This window comes from Gouania willdenowi, chromosome 21, assembly GCF_900634775.1.
Source record: "Gouania willdenowi chromosome 21, fGouWil2.1, whole genome shotgun sequence".
Classification (NCBI taxonomy): Eukaryota; Metazoa; Chordata; class Actinopteri; order Blenniiformes; family Gobiesocidae; genus Gouania; species Gouania willdenowi.
The window spans coordinates 32,271,583-32,290,183 of NC_041064.1; the positions used below are offsets into that span (position 1 = coordinate 32,271,583).

The 18,601-nt window shown below is 38.5% G+C and overlaps 1 protein-coding gene across 1 annotated transcript in view; it reads right to left on the bottom strand.

Annotated features, from left to right (window-relative positions):
* Window positions 1-6,257: 6,257 nt before the first annotated feature.
* Window positions 6,258-18,601, bottom strand: part of kcnh3 (potassium voltage-gated channel, subfamily H (eag-related), member 3) — a 152,649-nt gene continuing 140,305 nt past the window's right edge. The window contains exons 12-15 of the mRNA XM_028436338.1: window positions 12,301-12,557; window positions 10,505-10,605; window positions 10,351-10,403; window positions 6,258-7,996 (exon numbers count right to left, since the gene is read on the bottom strand). Of these exons, the coding sequence (XP_028292139.1) occupies window positions 7,178-7,996; window positions 10,351-10,403; window positions 10,505-10,605; window positions 12,301-12,557 (1,230 nt within the window). The 3' untranslated portion in view covers window positions 6,258-7,177. The remainder of the gene's footprint in view (window positions 7,997-10,350; window positions 10,404-10,504; window positions 10,606-12,300; window positions 12,558-18,601) is intronic.

The window sequence follows — 18,601 nt, forward strand, 5'->3', positions numbered from 1 at the left end:
AGGCAACATCATTTTATGTTTAATTTGAGTTAAATAGAAAATAATGCCTGAATATTAATTGTTCAATTTAAGATGAAATAAAATGACTTGCGTTGAATATTCAGTTGTGTTATGTTCTACTTTTGGAGAATTGCGAAGGGGGTGTGGGGGTGAGTAATTGTTTCTGATGGTGACCCCCTCCCCCCCTTTTTTTTCTCTCATAAACATTTATTTATTTACTTATTTTTATCTCCTTTCATATTATATATTTGAAGTTATACTGTTCCTTATAAGTTCCTCTTGCCCCCCCCCCCCCCCCCCCCCCATGTCAAATCAAAAGTATCAACTCTGCACAATTTTTATTATAATGTGTACACATCGATGATACTTTATAGCTTATTTTATATTTTATGCTTAATCAATTCAAGTCATTGAATTTGGAAAAGTCATGAAATATGAAGCAAAAAAAAGTCAACTATTATTTTTTGAATGATAAAAGAGGGTTAAAAAGAAAATATTGCTGTTATACAACATCTTGAAATGACTTTTTATTGACATGTGTTGAGATGAAATATCTTCAAATATCGATCACGGACAGTATCTGTTTTCACAATAACGCACACACACTGCCTGAGGTCGTACAAAACACTTTTTAATAGTCGCACATTTTAAGATGTAACAGCACATTTTAGTAAAATACGTCTGATGCGTCTCATGCAAAAAAAAAAGCCGTAACATGCATCAGTGTTAAGCCACGCCTCCTCAGCAGAGCTCTCTTCTGAAAGAGTTTGGACAGAAAATACAGAGCAAAGATCTGAGCGACAAAACATGCGACGCAACAATAACGCGCCAACAATGGAACACAAAACGACTTGAGAGCTCCTCGTGCTTCTGATGCTCCAATCATGATTGGCCAATCGCCGTGACAACAGCCAATCACAACTGTGCCAATCAGCAACATAAGTGTTTCATACACACAGATTTCTTGGTTTGTGATTTCACTGTGTCTGAAAAAATACTTAAATTCTCAGTTTTACTGATTTCAGAGAAAACCAGTGGTTGCCAACTTTTTTTGGGTCGTGACCCCATTTTGATATCACAAATTTCTGACCACCCCAGATACTTTTTATTCATAGGTTTATATTTGCGTGTGGTGTTTTAATTTGAAAAAGAATGATTATCTAATAATCGTTTACTAGACATTTCAGGTGACCCCGCGACAGCATATGGGGTCACGTCCCCAAGGTTGACAAACACTGGGTTAAACGTTCCAGCCAACATTTTTATAAATTATATTCTTATTAATGTTGTGATGCCACTATTTACCGTATGAGTATTCAGACGTGTGTACTTGCTGATACCAGTAGTGATTCTCTACATCTACACACCCCACATCGCGCTTTTTTTGTCCAACTTTTGTATTTACAAAGCTGCCGAATTAATTATTTTACCTTCAAACTGCCTAAATAAATCAAATTGCGTGAATCTACATTTAGTTTGTGATATTGGAGCATTTTTTGCAAGTATGAGAACATAACTCGGCATTCGGTGACGTTTCTGCCTCAGCAACGCCAGTCGCCACATGTGTTTGGGTTATGACATCGTGTTGTCTCCCAATGTAACACAAAAGGTTTCACAAGGCCAAAGAGCTGCTGTAAGTTTGGCTGTTTGTCATTTTGCAAAAATAATTCATATATAAAGATTTTTTATAATTCCTAAAGAGAAAAATCGTAGAAAAAGTTGGCTTTGCTTCATAGGACGGTCAAAAATGCTGGAGTTCTGGTAAGATAGACAAGGGTAATTATGGCATTAATGAATCCCACGTGTCAGAGATTCTTGAGAAATTGAAAAATGTATAGGCTTTCATTTTGAAATGAAAAAGTTTGTCAGACAGTGTCAAAAGTGAACTGATTTGTATTTTTGTTGTGCCGTATGTATTGATAGCTTTTAAATTATAGCACTACAGGTACACAAATATGTTTTTGACAAAGTTTCAAGAATCCATGACGTACTGCTGATCAGAATAACTTTAGAACACTGTTGGGGTTCATTTATGAGGTAATTGTAAAGATCTGGGTAGGTGAAATTGGGCCAATGTTTATGATTGTTTAATGTATAAGAATACATATAAATCACTCCATACTTAAATAAAGCTGGTTTTGTCATTGGACATACATGACGCGGACAAATAATTTCCCCCCATCTCAAGATGGCGGCCATTCATTTACTACTGCTAACGCTTTCTGTGACGTAATTGGGACATCCCTATTGGTTTTGTTAAATGCTGGGAAAAGTAAGCGCTGACTGAATTCAAACCGTCTTTCAGCTTTGTACCTGAAACATGTACTATGTTGTTACACAGAGAGTTGAGTTACTGTAAGTGTATCATGTGATCGGCCATAGGAACCCTGATCAGAGCATCTCAGTGGTTATGGATGATGTGTGACTTTGTGCTACATTAGAAACACCTTGGTCCTCACAAAGCAGGAGACACCACACTCTCAGGTTAGGGTGCACGTGCTCTGCTGGCAAAGCTGATGGCTTTAGGCGAGTCAGACGCCGATCTAAGATCTAAAGAGATCCCACGATCAACGTCAGAGGGAAACGCGTCAAAAGTAAACGGACACCATGAGTAGCCTCAAATCTTTGCTTTTCACATTAACACTATTTTAGTTCAATCAAAGCACATTCATAAATTTAGGAATTTAGGACAAATAAATGTCAAAATTTTGGTAACACTTTAGTTTAGGGAACACCTATTAACCAATAATTAGTTGCTTATTAGCATTAGTAACATATTGGCTCTTAATTCATCAACATTAAGTACTTATTAATGCCTTATTATACACTTAATGGCAGTCTCACAGTCCAAACAGGGATAGGGTTATGATTAGGGTTAACCCGAACCCTAATCCTAGCATGCAGAGATCGTAATTCATATAGAGATCGTAATTCATATACAGCGACTTCCTTACTTACAACTAATAAGTAATAATTCTGAGGTTATTGATGGAAAGCTCTTAGTTAATGGCTTACTGGTTGTATAATAAAGCAATGCAGAATAAGGCTTTAAGAAGTGCTGAATAATGACTAATTAAGAGTCACTGTTACTAATTTGCATGCTAATAAGCAACTATTTAATGGTTAATAGGTGTTCCCTAAACTAAAGTGTTACCAAAATTGAATTTGAAAATAGATGCTGTCTTTCTCTCTGTGTCTTCTTCCCTGTTTCTGGTATGTTTACTACAGCGTTTTCCTCCTTTTCGTGTGGACGCTCACATAATTACCTGTTTTAGGGGAAAGCGTTTTCGTTTCATCTCCGTGTGAACGCAGTTAAAACAGTTCCAGCTTCAGTAGATCATTATGCCCTTTAACAACCACCCAGCAATGCTGAGTCAGCAACCGCTCCTCGGTGTCCGTTTACCTCTGAGATGTCAGTGCACGTGGAGAAGGCACGAATGGTTGGATGGCTAAAGCTCAGGAGCGGCATCTTCAATCTGATTGGCTGTTAGTGACGACGGTGGGTGTGGTTTAAATCTTTCCTCTTTGGCATTAAACCCAAACTTCCTGCACAGAGGGGGCGTGGCCACTTCAGAAGCCAGGCCCCCTGAGCCAATCAGGATCAGGTGATGTCAAGCTGAACTCTGATTGGACTGCTAACGTTCACAGGTTTAGAAGGCTGCCTAATCAGCCATAACATTACGATCATTAAGATGCAGTTGTGCTTTTACAAAACAAGTTGGTTTTTCTTTTAGATAAAAACGTATGGATAACACTTAATTTGAAGTTTTGTACATAAAGGCTGACATTACGCTGTCATCATAATGACATGATACCTGTTATTAGCATGAATAAAGTGTCATGAAGGCTGTCATTAGGTGTTGTCCGCTACCCTAACCCTTAACCCTAACCTTAATGGACGTACATTCCACCACCTCTTAATTTGTCTCTTTTTCTTTTGTAAAGCAAGCAACAAGAGCAGCTCCTCTTCCTCGTCGTCATTATAGGACGCCATGACTGAAAATATAAACAGAGAGCAAAGGATTGTGGGAACTGTAGGATTGTGGGGAAATGATTCTGGGAAATGCTTGAGTATATGAGGTTGGAGGAGCGCGGAGTCCGTCCAAGTATGTTTGAGCGTTAACCCTAACCCTTCGTTACCCTAACCCAACCCTACCCACTAAATTCCTCCGCCCAACCCAAAACATGCCAACATAGCTCCAAAGGTGTCATAATTTAGAATGACAATTAATGACACCTCATTCATGCTAATGACACATAATGGCAGCGTAATGTCAGCCTTATGTATAAAACTTCAAGTAAAGTGTTACCAATATTTGTGAACTGAAATAATGAATTAAATTAATTGTTTAACTACAAATCTCTAAAAGAGCAATCAATAAAATGTAATAGTTAAAAAAACAGAAACAAATGTGATAAATCTGACTGATTAAACACACTGATCAGATCAGCATGTGGGATTTTTCTTCAAAGTAAAAGGTACGTTAAACATCAGGTGTTTCAACAAGTGAATAAAAGTGCCTGTGTTGCATTTTGTTTCATATCACTCAGTCATACATGGAAGTGTTAAAAGTAGAACACAATAATGTTAAAATTGCTCTTAAAAAAAAAGCCAAGATTTTTATGGTCCCACTTGAGATCAAACTGGGCCAAATGTGGACCCTGAACTAAAGAAAATGCGACCCTACAGTGCCTAATGCTACGAAGCTGGATTATCTTTTATTGAACTTCAGGAAGAGGATCATCTGAAAATTACTCAACAGATTATATAAACAAAAGGAAGACCAGTTAGGAAGATCTGCCCCAAACATCTGACTGATCAGTGTGTCTGTTTATATTGTACGAGGAATCATTGTTGTATAATCTCATGAATTTTCACAATAATTTTCAGCCAACATTCCTTCCCTTCTGTCTCATGCTGTGTTCACACCGAACGAAGCACAAAATGTTTGCGCGGCCAGATTACAAACAAAGTCAACGGGAAGACACGGCAAGAGGCAAATTCTTCTTCTTTTGGTCGGTACGGTTTGATTTACGTGGCAATCAGCCGATCAATGCCTTGTTGTCAATGATGTAGGCTGTCAACGGGGAAACCGGTCTTTTCACCCATTTCAGTATAGAGGAGAAAATAATCTACAACGCAGACAGTTTTTTTTACAGGGACCAGACCGGGAAAAATTTGGCGTGGAGAAGAATAAGAGAATAAGAGTTAACCAGGTGAATCCAGGAACGCCGGTGTCAAGCGTTTTGACGGCTCTTCAGCTTCCACAGAAGGTAAAGAGCAGCGATTTTACTGGGGTTCTACATAGTTAATGGTGAAAAAAGAGAGTCAGGTTGGCGCCTTTTTTAGATTTGCTTCAGAGGCGTTTACGAAGCGAATACGAGGGAAAAAAAAATTCAATTCTGCGGAAACATCCGCGCGTTGCCCACGTCACAAAAATGTGCGCCGCAGTCGCGGTGTGAACGCAGGGTTATGCTGCAGCATCAGTGTTGCTTTTGACCTTGACATTGGTTTTTAGTTCTTCATATTTGTTAAAAAGTAATTGTCCGTTCCACAATTGTAGCGTACGATTCAAACTCCACCCGTTTAATGTGAGCACACACTGATCCAGATTAAGAACGTCTGGGTTAAGTGATAACCAGCTTCGTGTACAGCTACTATGAATGAGAACATCTGGTTAAGTCAACCCACCTAACAAATTTCATCCAGTTCATCCAGCTTCGTAGTATAAGGCTCTGTTCTCCCTGGTAAAGGAGCATCATAGGTCATAATGTTATGGCTGATCGTTGTATTTAAATAACTGTCCATCAGGAAGCCTTTGCTGGTCTGGTTAGACTGACGAAGCTTTCCAAACCCTGAGCGTGGGTGCGTTCGGCTCTGCACATAATGATGGTGATACATTCATTTTAGGATACAAACATGTTTAGAAAATCTGATCTGCACTCAAAGGCGAGAGAAACTGCTTTAAAAACTCCCAAAAAAGCTTCGGAAGGGGTCGAGTCATGCTACAAATCGTGCTGATGTAGCTTTCTACAGTGTTATATTTGTACCACACCTCTGTGCGATTAAAAAACACAAAGAGTGAGCACAAACAAATGTAACAAAGCAAAATGTGCACAGGCAAAGTCAATCCGTGTACTGTTCATTCTTTGGTTATTCTGTTTTAAAACCAAATCAAAATAACAAATAAACTCTGTGGTTGTTTTGTTTTACTGACTTACAACTTAAAACAGAAATACAGAAACTATACAAAAACCGACAAGCAGTGTTTTTCTATTTAAAAAAAAAAAAAAGATTAATGCTGAAATCTTGTTCTGTTTGTGAGATATTTGGATATTTACGGGGAAATTAGAGCAATAACCACTGAACCTGGTTTCTCTCCACAGGTCCTGGACCACACAATAGTACTGTTTAGGATTTATTTCAGCAGTTTTCTGCTCCTGCTTTTATGCAGTCTGTGAATGTTTCAGCTCATTAAAAGCTGCTCACGTTTATATTTTGTTTCGCTGTGTTACGGTCAAAATAGTATCCAGATAAACAGGTGACTGACTATTAACTGTGAGGCTGGTGTGAGGAACAACAGATGGCAGAACTTCTATGATTTGGCACTTTTGCAAAAACAATTAGAGATATTTTTTTGTTGTTGCATGTTTTAATGCTGAGTCACTCACACAGAAGTTGATCACAAGAAACGAGGAGCACCAGTAGATTCATTACATTTTAAAAATATTTATGTACTATTGTTTCGATTCACCAGTTTATCAGTAATGTGACTTATGCGTTGCTCCTTTTTTGTCTGAGAGCAAAGGTGTGTGATGAGATTAAAACATATAGCTCTCATCCTAATTTCCCCTTAAATAACCAAATATTTGATGAACTGAACAAGATTTAACTTTAAAACCGAAAAAAAACTGCTTGTCTTGTTTTTGTTGTTTCTGTGCTTCTGTTTAGGTTTTAAATCAGTAAAATTAAATAACCACACCATTTATTTGTTATTTTGATTCTGTTTTGAAACGGAATAACCCAAGAACCAAGAGTAAACAGACTAAAGTCAGATCTTGCTAAATCTGTTTTTGCTTAGCCGTGGTGTTTTCTCGCACAGAGTTGGAGAACAAGTACAACACCGTAGGTCTCAGTCCATCACACTGAATGGCAGTGTGGCTGTATGTTCTAAAGTCATTGCGTCGGTTCGTCATCGTCGATGAAGCTAATGTTTTCCGTGGAGGACTTTGGCTCCTCCTCCTTCGATGGCGGCCCCCTCCTCTGCAGCTCCAGCTCTTGTGGGGGTGGGTGCCTCCTCGTCCCTGCGGGGGCGCACCATGGCGGCGTCCACATGTCTCTGCTCCTGGAGTCCAGAGAGTAAGCGTGTAAGACGGAGGAGGAGGGGCTTGGAAGGGGGGAGGACGTTAGCGACGGCGGGGCAGAGCAGTGCGTGGACAAGTGAGGAGGGGGCGTGTCCTGGGACGAGGGAGGAGACAGCAGGCCGGGGCGGGATGAGGGTCGTCCTCGACAGGGTGAGGACGATGGCGAGGACGACAGAGACATGGAGAAGGACAGGGATGGCGACGGGGTGTGGGACGCAATTACAGGCAGAGCTGGAGGCGAATTCGGAGGCAAGGAAAGGCTGGAGTGAAGATATGACGGTTTTGGAGGTGTTTGCGAGGAAGGGCTCGACGTTTTTGGAGAGTGAGTTAAGGGAAGGAGAAGACACCCAGGAAGATCCACGTCCTCCGGGTCACCGTCCAGCAGAGAGCACACGTCCGGCCTCTGTAGGGAGTAGGGCGGGGCCTCTAGGGAGGAGGGAGTGGTCGAGGGCGGAGCTACTAGGCAGTTGATGGACGACAGGTGGCTGGCGCTGCTGGGGGGCGGAGTCAAGTTTGGCACTGCAGCAGGTAAGATGGGATGTGACATTGTTTGGAGGAGGGGCTTTAGTAGCCGTGTCATTTCCTGTAGCTCCTGGCTCAGCTTGGAAACTTGTTTGGAGAGCGAGTTCATCTGTAGGAGAATGTAAACAAACATAATGTAAACAAACATACTCATTGTAAAAAACAATGTAAACATACATACACAATCAGAGAACCTGTACTATGAAGCTGGATTTCCTTTTAATGCACTACCTGCTCGTGGATTAAGCCTGTGTGTGCTGTACTATGATGCTAGTTAACTTCTTAAGGAGGTAAATCACCATGGTAATTTATGCTGCAGGTTAGCCATTCAGGATGAGTGACCAGCAAGTATTAAAGCACCGCCTCCTGACAAATAAGTTTTTTGGAGAATTCTCTGATCTGGTAGCTGACAGGAGAGAAAAAATGTTTTCATTATTTATTTCATTCATAGGTACTTATATGGCAATACTGTTAACCAAATACTGTAATATATTTGCCCATATATTAAATCAAAGAGGGTTTTATGTGATGGCAGGATATAATATAGCCTGTAAAATACAAATAATGTACAGATTATGATGGATTACTGAACTGTACACTCAATCCCTTTGTAGTGTAAATACACCCTAAATATGATTAGGTATGAAGTATTGTAGTTTATTAATCCTAGTCCCACTCTTCACATTGTACTCTATGTATTTAAATTTAACGTTTTTAGTTATAAAACTGCCCTCTTTGGGTTGAACGCTGGCTATTGCAATTGAATTTTCCTATTGGCTGAGATTGGATCAGTGATGTCACTAACTGTCACTTTTGGCCCCACCCCTCCTATAAAAGATGGGAGGAGGGACTAGTTTCCTCCTATCACAGCCCTCTGTGAGCATTGATTGACAGTTCCATGCAGAACTGTGCAGCACTGTGGGGGCGGGGCTGCTGTCACTGGGCATGTCTGATTTCTCTAGGAGCCACGCCCCTAATCAAGGCACTTTTTTTAAATTTCCCCTTAGTTGCAGGTCAGTAAAAACCTGGGGGTGCACTTACACTTTATAAACTAATGTGCCGTAATAAAGTGAAATTGATCAGAGTACTGTTTATTTATTTTGTCCGATTAATAATTACTTTTTAATCTCACAGATTTATGCATTAACAGACTCAGCAATTTTTCTGCAAGCATTCCTTCCTTCCTGCTTTTGCTGCAGCAGCAACAGTGTTGCTTTTGGACTGGATTCTACATTTTAATTCTTCATATTTTCAAGAATTGTTCCTCAATGGTGTCTTACGCTGCTCTGCAGGATTTTTCCATGTCTGTGATTAGTCCGACGCAGCAAACCCCGCCCTTTTAAGTGAGCAAGCACTGATCTGAATTGGAAAACCCAGGGTTAAATTATTGAGTTGAAAACCAGCTTCGTAGTACAGAATCCGTGTATCCTTCTTTCTTTGGTTATTTTGTTTCAAAACCAAATTAAAAAATAGAAAAAAAATGATTGTTTTTTTTTTTTTGTTTTATTAATTTAGAACCAGAAACAGGAAAACGGAAAAAACAAAAATAAAAAAGCAGCGTTTTTCTGTTTTAAAATCAAATCTGGTTCTGTTTGTGTGATATTTGTATATTTACGGCGAAACGAGGACGAGAGTTTCATGTTTTAATCTCACCACACAGAGGGGACACACAGACGGACTTTTACTCTGCTGCGTTTGATAAAATTATCTTGCATCATGTTGTCCACCTCACACTGACGGTGTAATTTGTGTGTCGATGATGTTTTGTTAAAGAGTTATTGATGCTGGAAGTCTGAATCTGTGAATATCTGCCAGCTTTACTGAACAGTGTTACTGTCCAAATAGTATCCAGATAAACTGGTGACTGGGCGGACTTTTGCTCCCAGTCTGGACATAAAAAGAAGCAACGTATAAGTCACATTACTGGTGAATTGAAATGTTATTTATACATAAATAAATCAAAACCAAAAAACAGATGTTACGTAAAACATGTTCATGTTATGTGGAACCAGAGGTAGTGTAATGAATCTACTGGTGCTCCTCGTTTTTTGTGACCAAATTAGGTCCTGGACCAGTGAGGAGACCTGGTCCAGGACCTGTGGAGGGAAACGAGGTGCAGCGGACTTCAGTACTCGCACTAATTTCCCCGTAAATATCAAAATATCACACAAGCAGAACAAGTTTAAAAAAAAAAATCTGGTTTTTGGTTTTTCTGTATTACAAAATAACCACACTGGTTGTTTGTTATTTTGATTTGGTTTTAAAACGGAATAACCAAAGAATGAAGGGTACATGGATTGTACAGCTGCTCTGGATTGCTGATGTCTGGGTAAGTCAACCCAGCAAACACAGCGATATCCCTAATATATTTATCCAGCTTCGTAGTGTAGGGCCAAACAAATAAACCAAGACAGATTATTATAATCAACATCTTCTTAAAAACAACATAAAGTGAGCGTTTACCTCCTCTGTGAGTTTAGAAACACTCTGTTTAATCTCAGAGTGCTCACGACTTCCTGCAGAATCAGAATACACACAGTCGTTAGGCGTGTGTGTGTGTGTGTGTGTGTGTGTGTGTGTGTGTGTGTGTGTGTGTGTGTGTGTGTATGTGTGATACCTGCGTAAGGAGAGGACGGAGCTGCCGACAACAGACTTGGGCTGAACTCAAACTTCTGGGAAGAGGTAGAAATGCTGTCGGTTTCTATGCCGTCCACAAACCTGAGGAAAATAAACATGAGAATAAAACGATAAAATGGAAACCAAAACCTTGAGAAGAACTTGACACATGTATGACATCAGACTCACTGGAAAGGAAAACCATGAGAAAAATGAGACATGAGGGGAAACAGCAAGTATGAGGTCAAATATGAAGAATGAGAAGTCAGAAGAACGTGAGCGTTAAATCATGAGAAACATGAGCCAATCATGTTATGAGAAAGACATGAGAGGAACAAAAAACATGAGAGAAAGAGTAAAAGAATAGCACATATACAGTGGGGCAAAAAAGTATTTGAGATGAGACACTTCAACTGTGAAAATCCAGGAAATCACATTGTATGATTTTTAAAGAATTTATTTGTAAATTATTGCATAAAATAAGTATTTGGCACCTACAAACAAGGTCTCAAAGATCATTTTTTTCTCTTTTAAGAAGCTCTTCTATCCTCCACTCATCACCTGTATTAATGACACCTGTCTGAATAGTCCCTCTATTTCCTTTCCTATCCACTGTTCCTTAACCTCCGGAAGTGTTTAAGTGGTGGCCATGATAAAAAAAAAACATTCAAATTCTTTTTAAACTAAGTAAAGGAGGCTCAATGCTTCCTTTATAACCTCCTTTAGCCTCGAAAACACTGATGCATCAATTGCCAAAGGAGACGAGATAATGCTGAAGCACGGGACACACACATCAAGCACCTACGTAAACTCACGATGACCGACAAGGGACGGAGATCATGTAAGTTAGTTACCAATGCAATAATATGCCTTGAACAACTTTAAATAATCTAAAACACATATCTTATTATATGTGAGCCATATGATCAGATTATAACTGGCATAAAAAGGATCAGAGATATTTTTAGCCACATTATGTTTTATTCAACATAATTCATAATTCCCTTTTTCTTGAACCACAAAGTGTCTGTTTTATGTCAGTTATAATGTGATATTTCTTACATATCATAATATATGGGTTTTAGATTATTTATTTAAAGTTGTTCAAGGCATATTATTGAATTGTTAACTTACATGTTCTACATTGTTTATTGTGAGTTTCCGTGAGCGCTCGGGTGTGCATTTCCCTTTAAATGTTGTCGCTGCAAGGAATTGTGGGTCAGCATTAACTCGTCTCATTTGGTAAAGTGCATCAATGTTTCTTAGAATAAAGGAGGTAAAAACGGAAGCATTGAGCCTCCTTTCCTCAGCTTAAAGAGAACTCGGACGCTCTTCGTCATGGCCACCACTTAAACACTTCTGGAGGTGAAGTGGATAGGAAAGGAGATAGGAGGGACTATTAGGATGCAGCCTCAGACTCCAACCTCCATCCTGGCTGAGACCAGAGAGCTGTCTAAGGACACCAAAGCTCTGGAGAAGATGTGCATGGAAGAAGCGACAACATTAGTGTGTGCAAACCTGGTGAAAACCTACAGGAAACATTTGACATCTGTCATTGCTAACCAATGTAACTGAGTTGAACTTTTGTTATTGACTAAATGTAAACATTTATATTTTTTTTCTCATTCTGCACAACTTGCACAATTGGTGGCTCCAAATACTTTTTTGCCCCACTGTAGTCTACTAAAAACACAAGACAAAATGAGAGGGACATGAGAAAGATGAGGAAAATAATCAGACATGGGGTGTAAAGAACCATAAGGGAGAGAAAGAGAAGACACTGGAAACGTGTGTGACCTGGGGCTGAGCTCTGGGGGGACGCTGCTGAAGCTGACTGCTGGGACGTGCAGGGTGGAGGGTCGGAGGTGCTCAGATGGAGCTCTGAAAGGCCGAGGAGGGAGGAGCGGTGAGCGTAGAGGAGAGCTGAGGCTACGGCCGACCAGCAGAGGAGAGCGAGGGGCGCGACACACCGAGCTCCGGTCCTCATCACCCTCCTCATCTTCACGGATAGAGGGCAGCTTCTTCACCAGGCCGCCGTTACTCTCTCGATCCGCCTGAGAACACACCAAGCAGAGGTGGGCACTGTTATGATGGTGGTTTTTGTTTTGTTTGTTATTGTTGTCGTTTTATGGGATTTGGTGTTCTTTTCCATTATTTTGAGCTTGTTTAGTGTCTCATTTCAATGAGAAGAGGAACAAACATCACTGTAATAAAGAAGGAAGCTTCACTTCATCAATAACTTAAATGCACATTGTGCTTTTATGAGAGAACAAGTTATATGTTTCTATATTTGAGCAGCACAGTCAGTTATAAACCTGTACATTAATTTAATGTACATGAATGGGGTCAAGTAAAATATTTTATTTTTATTTTATATTGTGAATTGTTAGAATGTCAGTGCAAAATAAAAATTTTCATAAATTTTAATTGATTTATTCTTTGAAGCATTAATATTTTACCACTAAATGCAATAATAATTTATTTCGGTGTTTTCTTTTTCGGTCTTAGTTTCCTCATTTTCATTTTTTTCTTCTTTTTTTTTGCAATAATTAGCATTTCAATGCATCCCGGTTAGAGTTAACTATTGATATTAATTTGAATCCACGCACTGAAATCTTGAAGGAGGTTTGATGTCAAAGTTACACATTAGAAAACCTGTTTCACTGTGGAAAATTGTGCGTAGATGAGTGATATTGTCCTGTGAGGGTTTAGTCTGTGTCATATATCTATTTCTACTTGATTTTGTTCAAAATAAATAATAATAACTTCCTTTCAGAAAGTGTAATCTGTTTTAGTGGTCCCTAGAACAGATCTAATATTATCTGTCTGCTAGCAAAGCAGAGGAAAAAAATATTGATAATTATCTTCTAAAGCATTGTTGGAAATGGAAAAAAGACGTGTGTTTTTAAATGACAAAAGATTAACTTTCTCGTTTGTTGTATTAAAAAGTTTAAAAAAACATATTTTTGGGATTTGTTATAGTGTAAAAATCGATTATCAGTCATACACAGACATAAAGTGATCAGTTATTGGTTAATTGGTTGAAATGACGTCCACATAAATCACTGCTCATTCACAGCCTGCAGTTACATTAATCCACCAGTAGATGTCAGCATTACACAAGCATCTATTCTGGACATTTACAGTTTTTCTCAGTCACTTTGGTGCTTTTCTTAAATACAGAATGAAAATTCTCATAACTATTAGTTCAACCTCCACAACATTCAGTCGTGTGTGCGCATCATAGGAGCAGTTTCTCCTTCCTCTGAACAAGTATCAGTTGCTTTCATACAATTCTCTGCTGTTTTATAACATTATCATTTGCACGTCATGTCAGTCAAAATGAACTATACATATAGATGCTGAATTGTTGTTACCAATAAAACTAATAGTCTTCATTTCATTGCTTGAGTCATTACATACAAAATTGTTATAAAATTCTGCCAAGCAAATTTTATACCGTTCTTTATGGTTTTGTCCTGGAAATGTCTCCTACAGTAAATTGAACAAGTGATGAAATCTGTTGTGATGTAGATGAAAATATGTGGCCATACAGACAGGAACGTCTATGTTCAGTTACAATATGTACTGTTACAGTATATTGTTCACATTAGTGCACAGCTCTACCAAAAGGGCGTTTCTTATGTTTGTTCTAAATAAGTGACTGTAGTGTATTTTTCTTTTGCACAATGCTGTGGAATTGCAAAGAGCAAATACAGTAAAAATGTGAAACGTACGTATTCAGTGTCCTGTGCTCACTTTCTCCCCTAAATATAGCAATGTGTACCTTTACTGTAGTTTTCAAATGGCTGTACCAGTGGTGTATAGAGCTGTCTGGAGCATTTTCAGGTATTCTCACTGAGTTCTGAAATTTTTTTCCCATTGGAAAACAATGAGAGAATAAACTGTTATAATGAAAACATGACAAAGCCATTTGGCTATCTTGTTACAGTTTTTCTCAGTCGCTTTGGTGCTTTTCTCACATCACTATTAACATTTTCACAGCAGTACAGTTAGTGCATTTCACAAAACAATTAGTGCAAACTGCAAAACCTAGTGGATAACCTGCAAAAGCACGTCACATGCTCAAAATGTAGAGTCCATTCCTCAAAAGCAAGTATTCATGTCAGTGAAACTGCCAGTGTCATCAAAATGAGAAGTCTTGACACCATCATTTATGATAGTGAAATGGCTTTGTCAGGTTTTCATGATAACAGTTTATTCTCTCATTGTTTTACAATAAAAAAAAGGTCAGAACTCAGTGAAAATACTCCAGACAGCTCTATACTCTACTGGTACAGCCATTTGAAAACTACAGTAAATGGTAAATGGACTTGATTTTATACATTTTATACAGCGCTTTATCACCGCACTGAAGCAGTCTCAAAGCGCTTTCCCCAATCACTCTCACATTCACACACCAGTGGGACAGGACTGCCATGCAAGGCGCTAGTCAACCACTGGGAGCAACTTAGGGTTCAGTGTCTTGCCCAAGGACACTTCGACACATAGCCAGGTACTGGGATCGAACCCCCAACCTCTCGATCAGAAGACAACCCACTACCACCTGAGCCACGGTCGCCCATAAAGTTACACATTGCTGTATTTAGGGGAGAAAGTGACACTGAATATGTAAGTTTACATTTTTACTGTATATGATCTTATTGAGAACAAACATAAGAAACGCCATTTTGGTAGAGCTGTGCACTAATGTGAACAATATACTGTAACAGTACATATTGTAACTGAACATAGACGTTCCTGTCTGTATGGCCACATCTTTTCATCTACATCACAACAAATATCATCCCGTGTTCAATTTACTGTAGGAGACATTTCCAGGACAAAATGAGAAAGAAAAGTATAAAATTTGCTTGGCAAAATTTTACAACTAGTTCAACAATTTTGTATGTAATGACTCAAGCAATGAAATGAAGACTATTAGTTTTATTGGTAACAACTATTCAGCATCTATATGTATAGTTCATTTTGACTGACATGACGTGCAAATGATAATGTTATAAAACAGCAGAGAATTGTATGAAAGCAACTGATACTTGTTCAGAAACTGCTCCTATGATGCGCACACACCACTGAATGTTGTGGAGGTTGAACTAATAGTTATGAGAATTTTCATTCTGTATTTAAGAAAAGCACCAAAGTGACTGAGAAAAACTGTAAACGATGGTGTCAAGACTTGTCATTTTGATGACACTGGCAGTTTCATTGACATGAATACTTGCTTTTGAGGAATGGACTCTCCATTTTGAGCATGTGACATGATTTTGAGGTTAACTGTACTGTTGTGAAAATGTTAATAGTGATGTGAGAAAAGCACCAAAGCGACTGAGAAAAACTGCAAAAAAAAAAAAAAAAAAAAAAAAAATCGCCTGAAATTTCAGTTCAGTAATGTTTTTATTTTGTTTAAAAAATATGATTTTCGGACACAAATGGCATTTAGATAAAGTTACAGGTTATACCTTAAAGGGACCAACTTTCATGTTTTCAATGACAATGCTGTGGTTTAATTAATGCAAACACTTAATTTACTATTCTGTTGATAAATGCTAAACAATGCACGATTTTTGATGAAGTTGATTAAACAAAGTAGCTTTGGCTTCAGACCTGTATCAAATTCTGATGTCAGAGGATGAGCTCTGATCTCACTACATATTGTCTTCTTTGTTGAGCTATGGGAGTATAAGTTCAAAGGGTTCAGATAATATTATGGTATTCTTAAAATAACGACTGGCAGCACACTAGAAACAACATTCAAATGAAAAGATGTTGTACTTAATACTGAAAAATATGAAGCGGAAGCACTTTTTAGAGTAGTTTCCTTTAGCGTCAGCATTAATAATGGTGACAAATGTGCTTTATTATAGAATAGATAATTGTATAGACTAATCTTACCTAAAACTCATTTATCCTTGTTGTCCATCAAGATAAAAGCTCTCTTCCTCTCAAAATAAAATTCAAAATACATTTCCTGGTTAATAAACATTTTGATAATATAAACATTATGGCTCTGAAGTCCAACCACTTGATTATTGTGAAGTAATGAAACTTTATAGGGAGAATCATGTGGTTTTATGTGCAGTGAAATGAATAATGAAGACGTCAAGCTGCTATATTTCTAATTTAAAAGATGGATTCTGTGTTGATCCATTTGCTTCCAGCACAACATCCCTCCTTTATTCCTGAACCCTTCATTTGTTGCACTTCTGAGTTGATCAGTTGAATGTTACACGCAGCTGTATGGGGTGCTGAAACCTCGGTCACTGATTCATAGATGGCACATTTTGAACATTTCGCTCTCTTTCCTTACATTTAGCAAATTTTTCTCAATTTGAGACAAATGAATGTCAAACAACATGTTCTGTCATTGTTAAAAATGTGTAAACATGAAAAATAAATCTAAATATTAAATGTCAATCTAAATGTTAAATGTCAATCTAAATGTTAAATCGGTCGTCAAGTGTAAAGCTAAATGTTTAGAAATTATACAAAGTGGGCTGGTCAGTGCTGGTCAGCGCAGTCGGTGGTGTGGGCCACGCCCACACCACCGACTGCGACTCAGTGAGTGATGGGGTGTGTGGAGTGTGGGCGATTTAACATTAAGATATAAATTTAACATTTCGATTTACATTTAAGATTTATATTTAACATTTAGATTTCGATTTACATTTAAGATTTATATTTAACATTTAGATTTCGATTTACATTTAAGATTTCGATTTAACATTTAGTTCAGTCAGCATCACTTTAGTCATATAGCTTTATTTAGCATGCAACTAGATTTGGCAGTAAGGCTCTCTTCTGGGACCTATCTGCCATTTCCAGCAGCTGCGTGGAAAGCCCGAAGCTACCGTTCGCTTTTCCATGAGCTACATAAAGAGGCATAAGCAGAGAGAGCGGTCAGCAGGACCCCCTGGAACAGAAGCACAGATGTTTAGATGGCAACAAAAGACAGAGTTTAATTAGACAGAAGAGGAGGAGCTGGGGTGGCGGTGGTGTAGGCGGAAGTAGGTGTGGTGTAAATGCAACGCTGAGACTAACTATAACCAATGGGAAGCATAGAAGATGCTGTCAGTTGTTAACAGCTACTGACGCAATGCTCAATGTTTAGATTTAACATTTACATTTAGATTTACATTTTACATTTACTGTACACGTAGATTTACTATTTATATTTAAATTACATTTTTCATGCGTAGACATTTTTAACAATGTTATAGAACATGTTGTTTTACAGCAATTTCTGTTTGAAACGAAAAAGCAATTAATTAAATGTAAACGAAAGTGAGCTAAATGTCAGCTATGAAAAAGTGAGTTTTTACATTCAACACCTCGTACAGCTGAAGAGTGAGGTTTTAATGAAGGTTAAAAGTAGCTATGATATACTTTTGCTTGTTTCATTCATCCTTTAGCAGCGTTTGAATGAGAACCATAGGTTGCATAATCTAATTAAACTATGGATGTTTAATAGTTAACTATTAAATAGCTACAATAACATTCTGCTACATGTTATTGTAGCAGAATTTGCAGCTGATGCACAGACTGCAGTTCTGCACCAAAAATCTGACGTAACATAAAGGTCTTCAGACGACCTCTGTGAAGAGTAAGAGTTCATCAGCACGTGCTCGAACCGCTCTGTAGCACGCACACATCACACTGAGCACACTTTGGATGGATGGAGCTAAAAATAGAACCAGGAGCTAAAAATACATCATAGCACCGGGAGGGGGTGGTGTGGGGGGGGTTGGTGGGAGGAGGTGAAGGGGGAGGAAGGTGGGAGATGCTGAGCAGGCAGACCTGCGTGTATGTGTGTGTGTGTGTGTGTGTTTATAGACTCACTGACCTTCACAAGACTAAACAGACATCATACGTACACACATTCATTAAATTATCTGCAAACCACAACATCATAACCATGCCACACACACACACAAACACACGTAAACACACACCATATCTACTGCATCTTTCACATCTTCTGCATAAACTGCGTGCTCTTCCTTTACATCAGGGGTTTTAAACCCATTTTATTTCAAGGGCTAAATACAGACCAGTTTGATCTCAAAGTGGGCTGCAGATT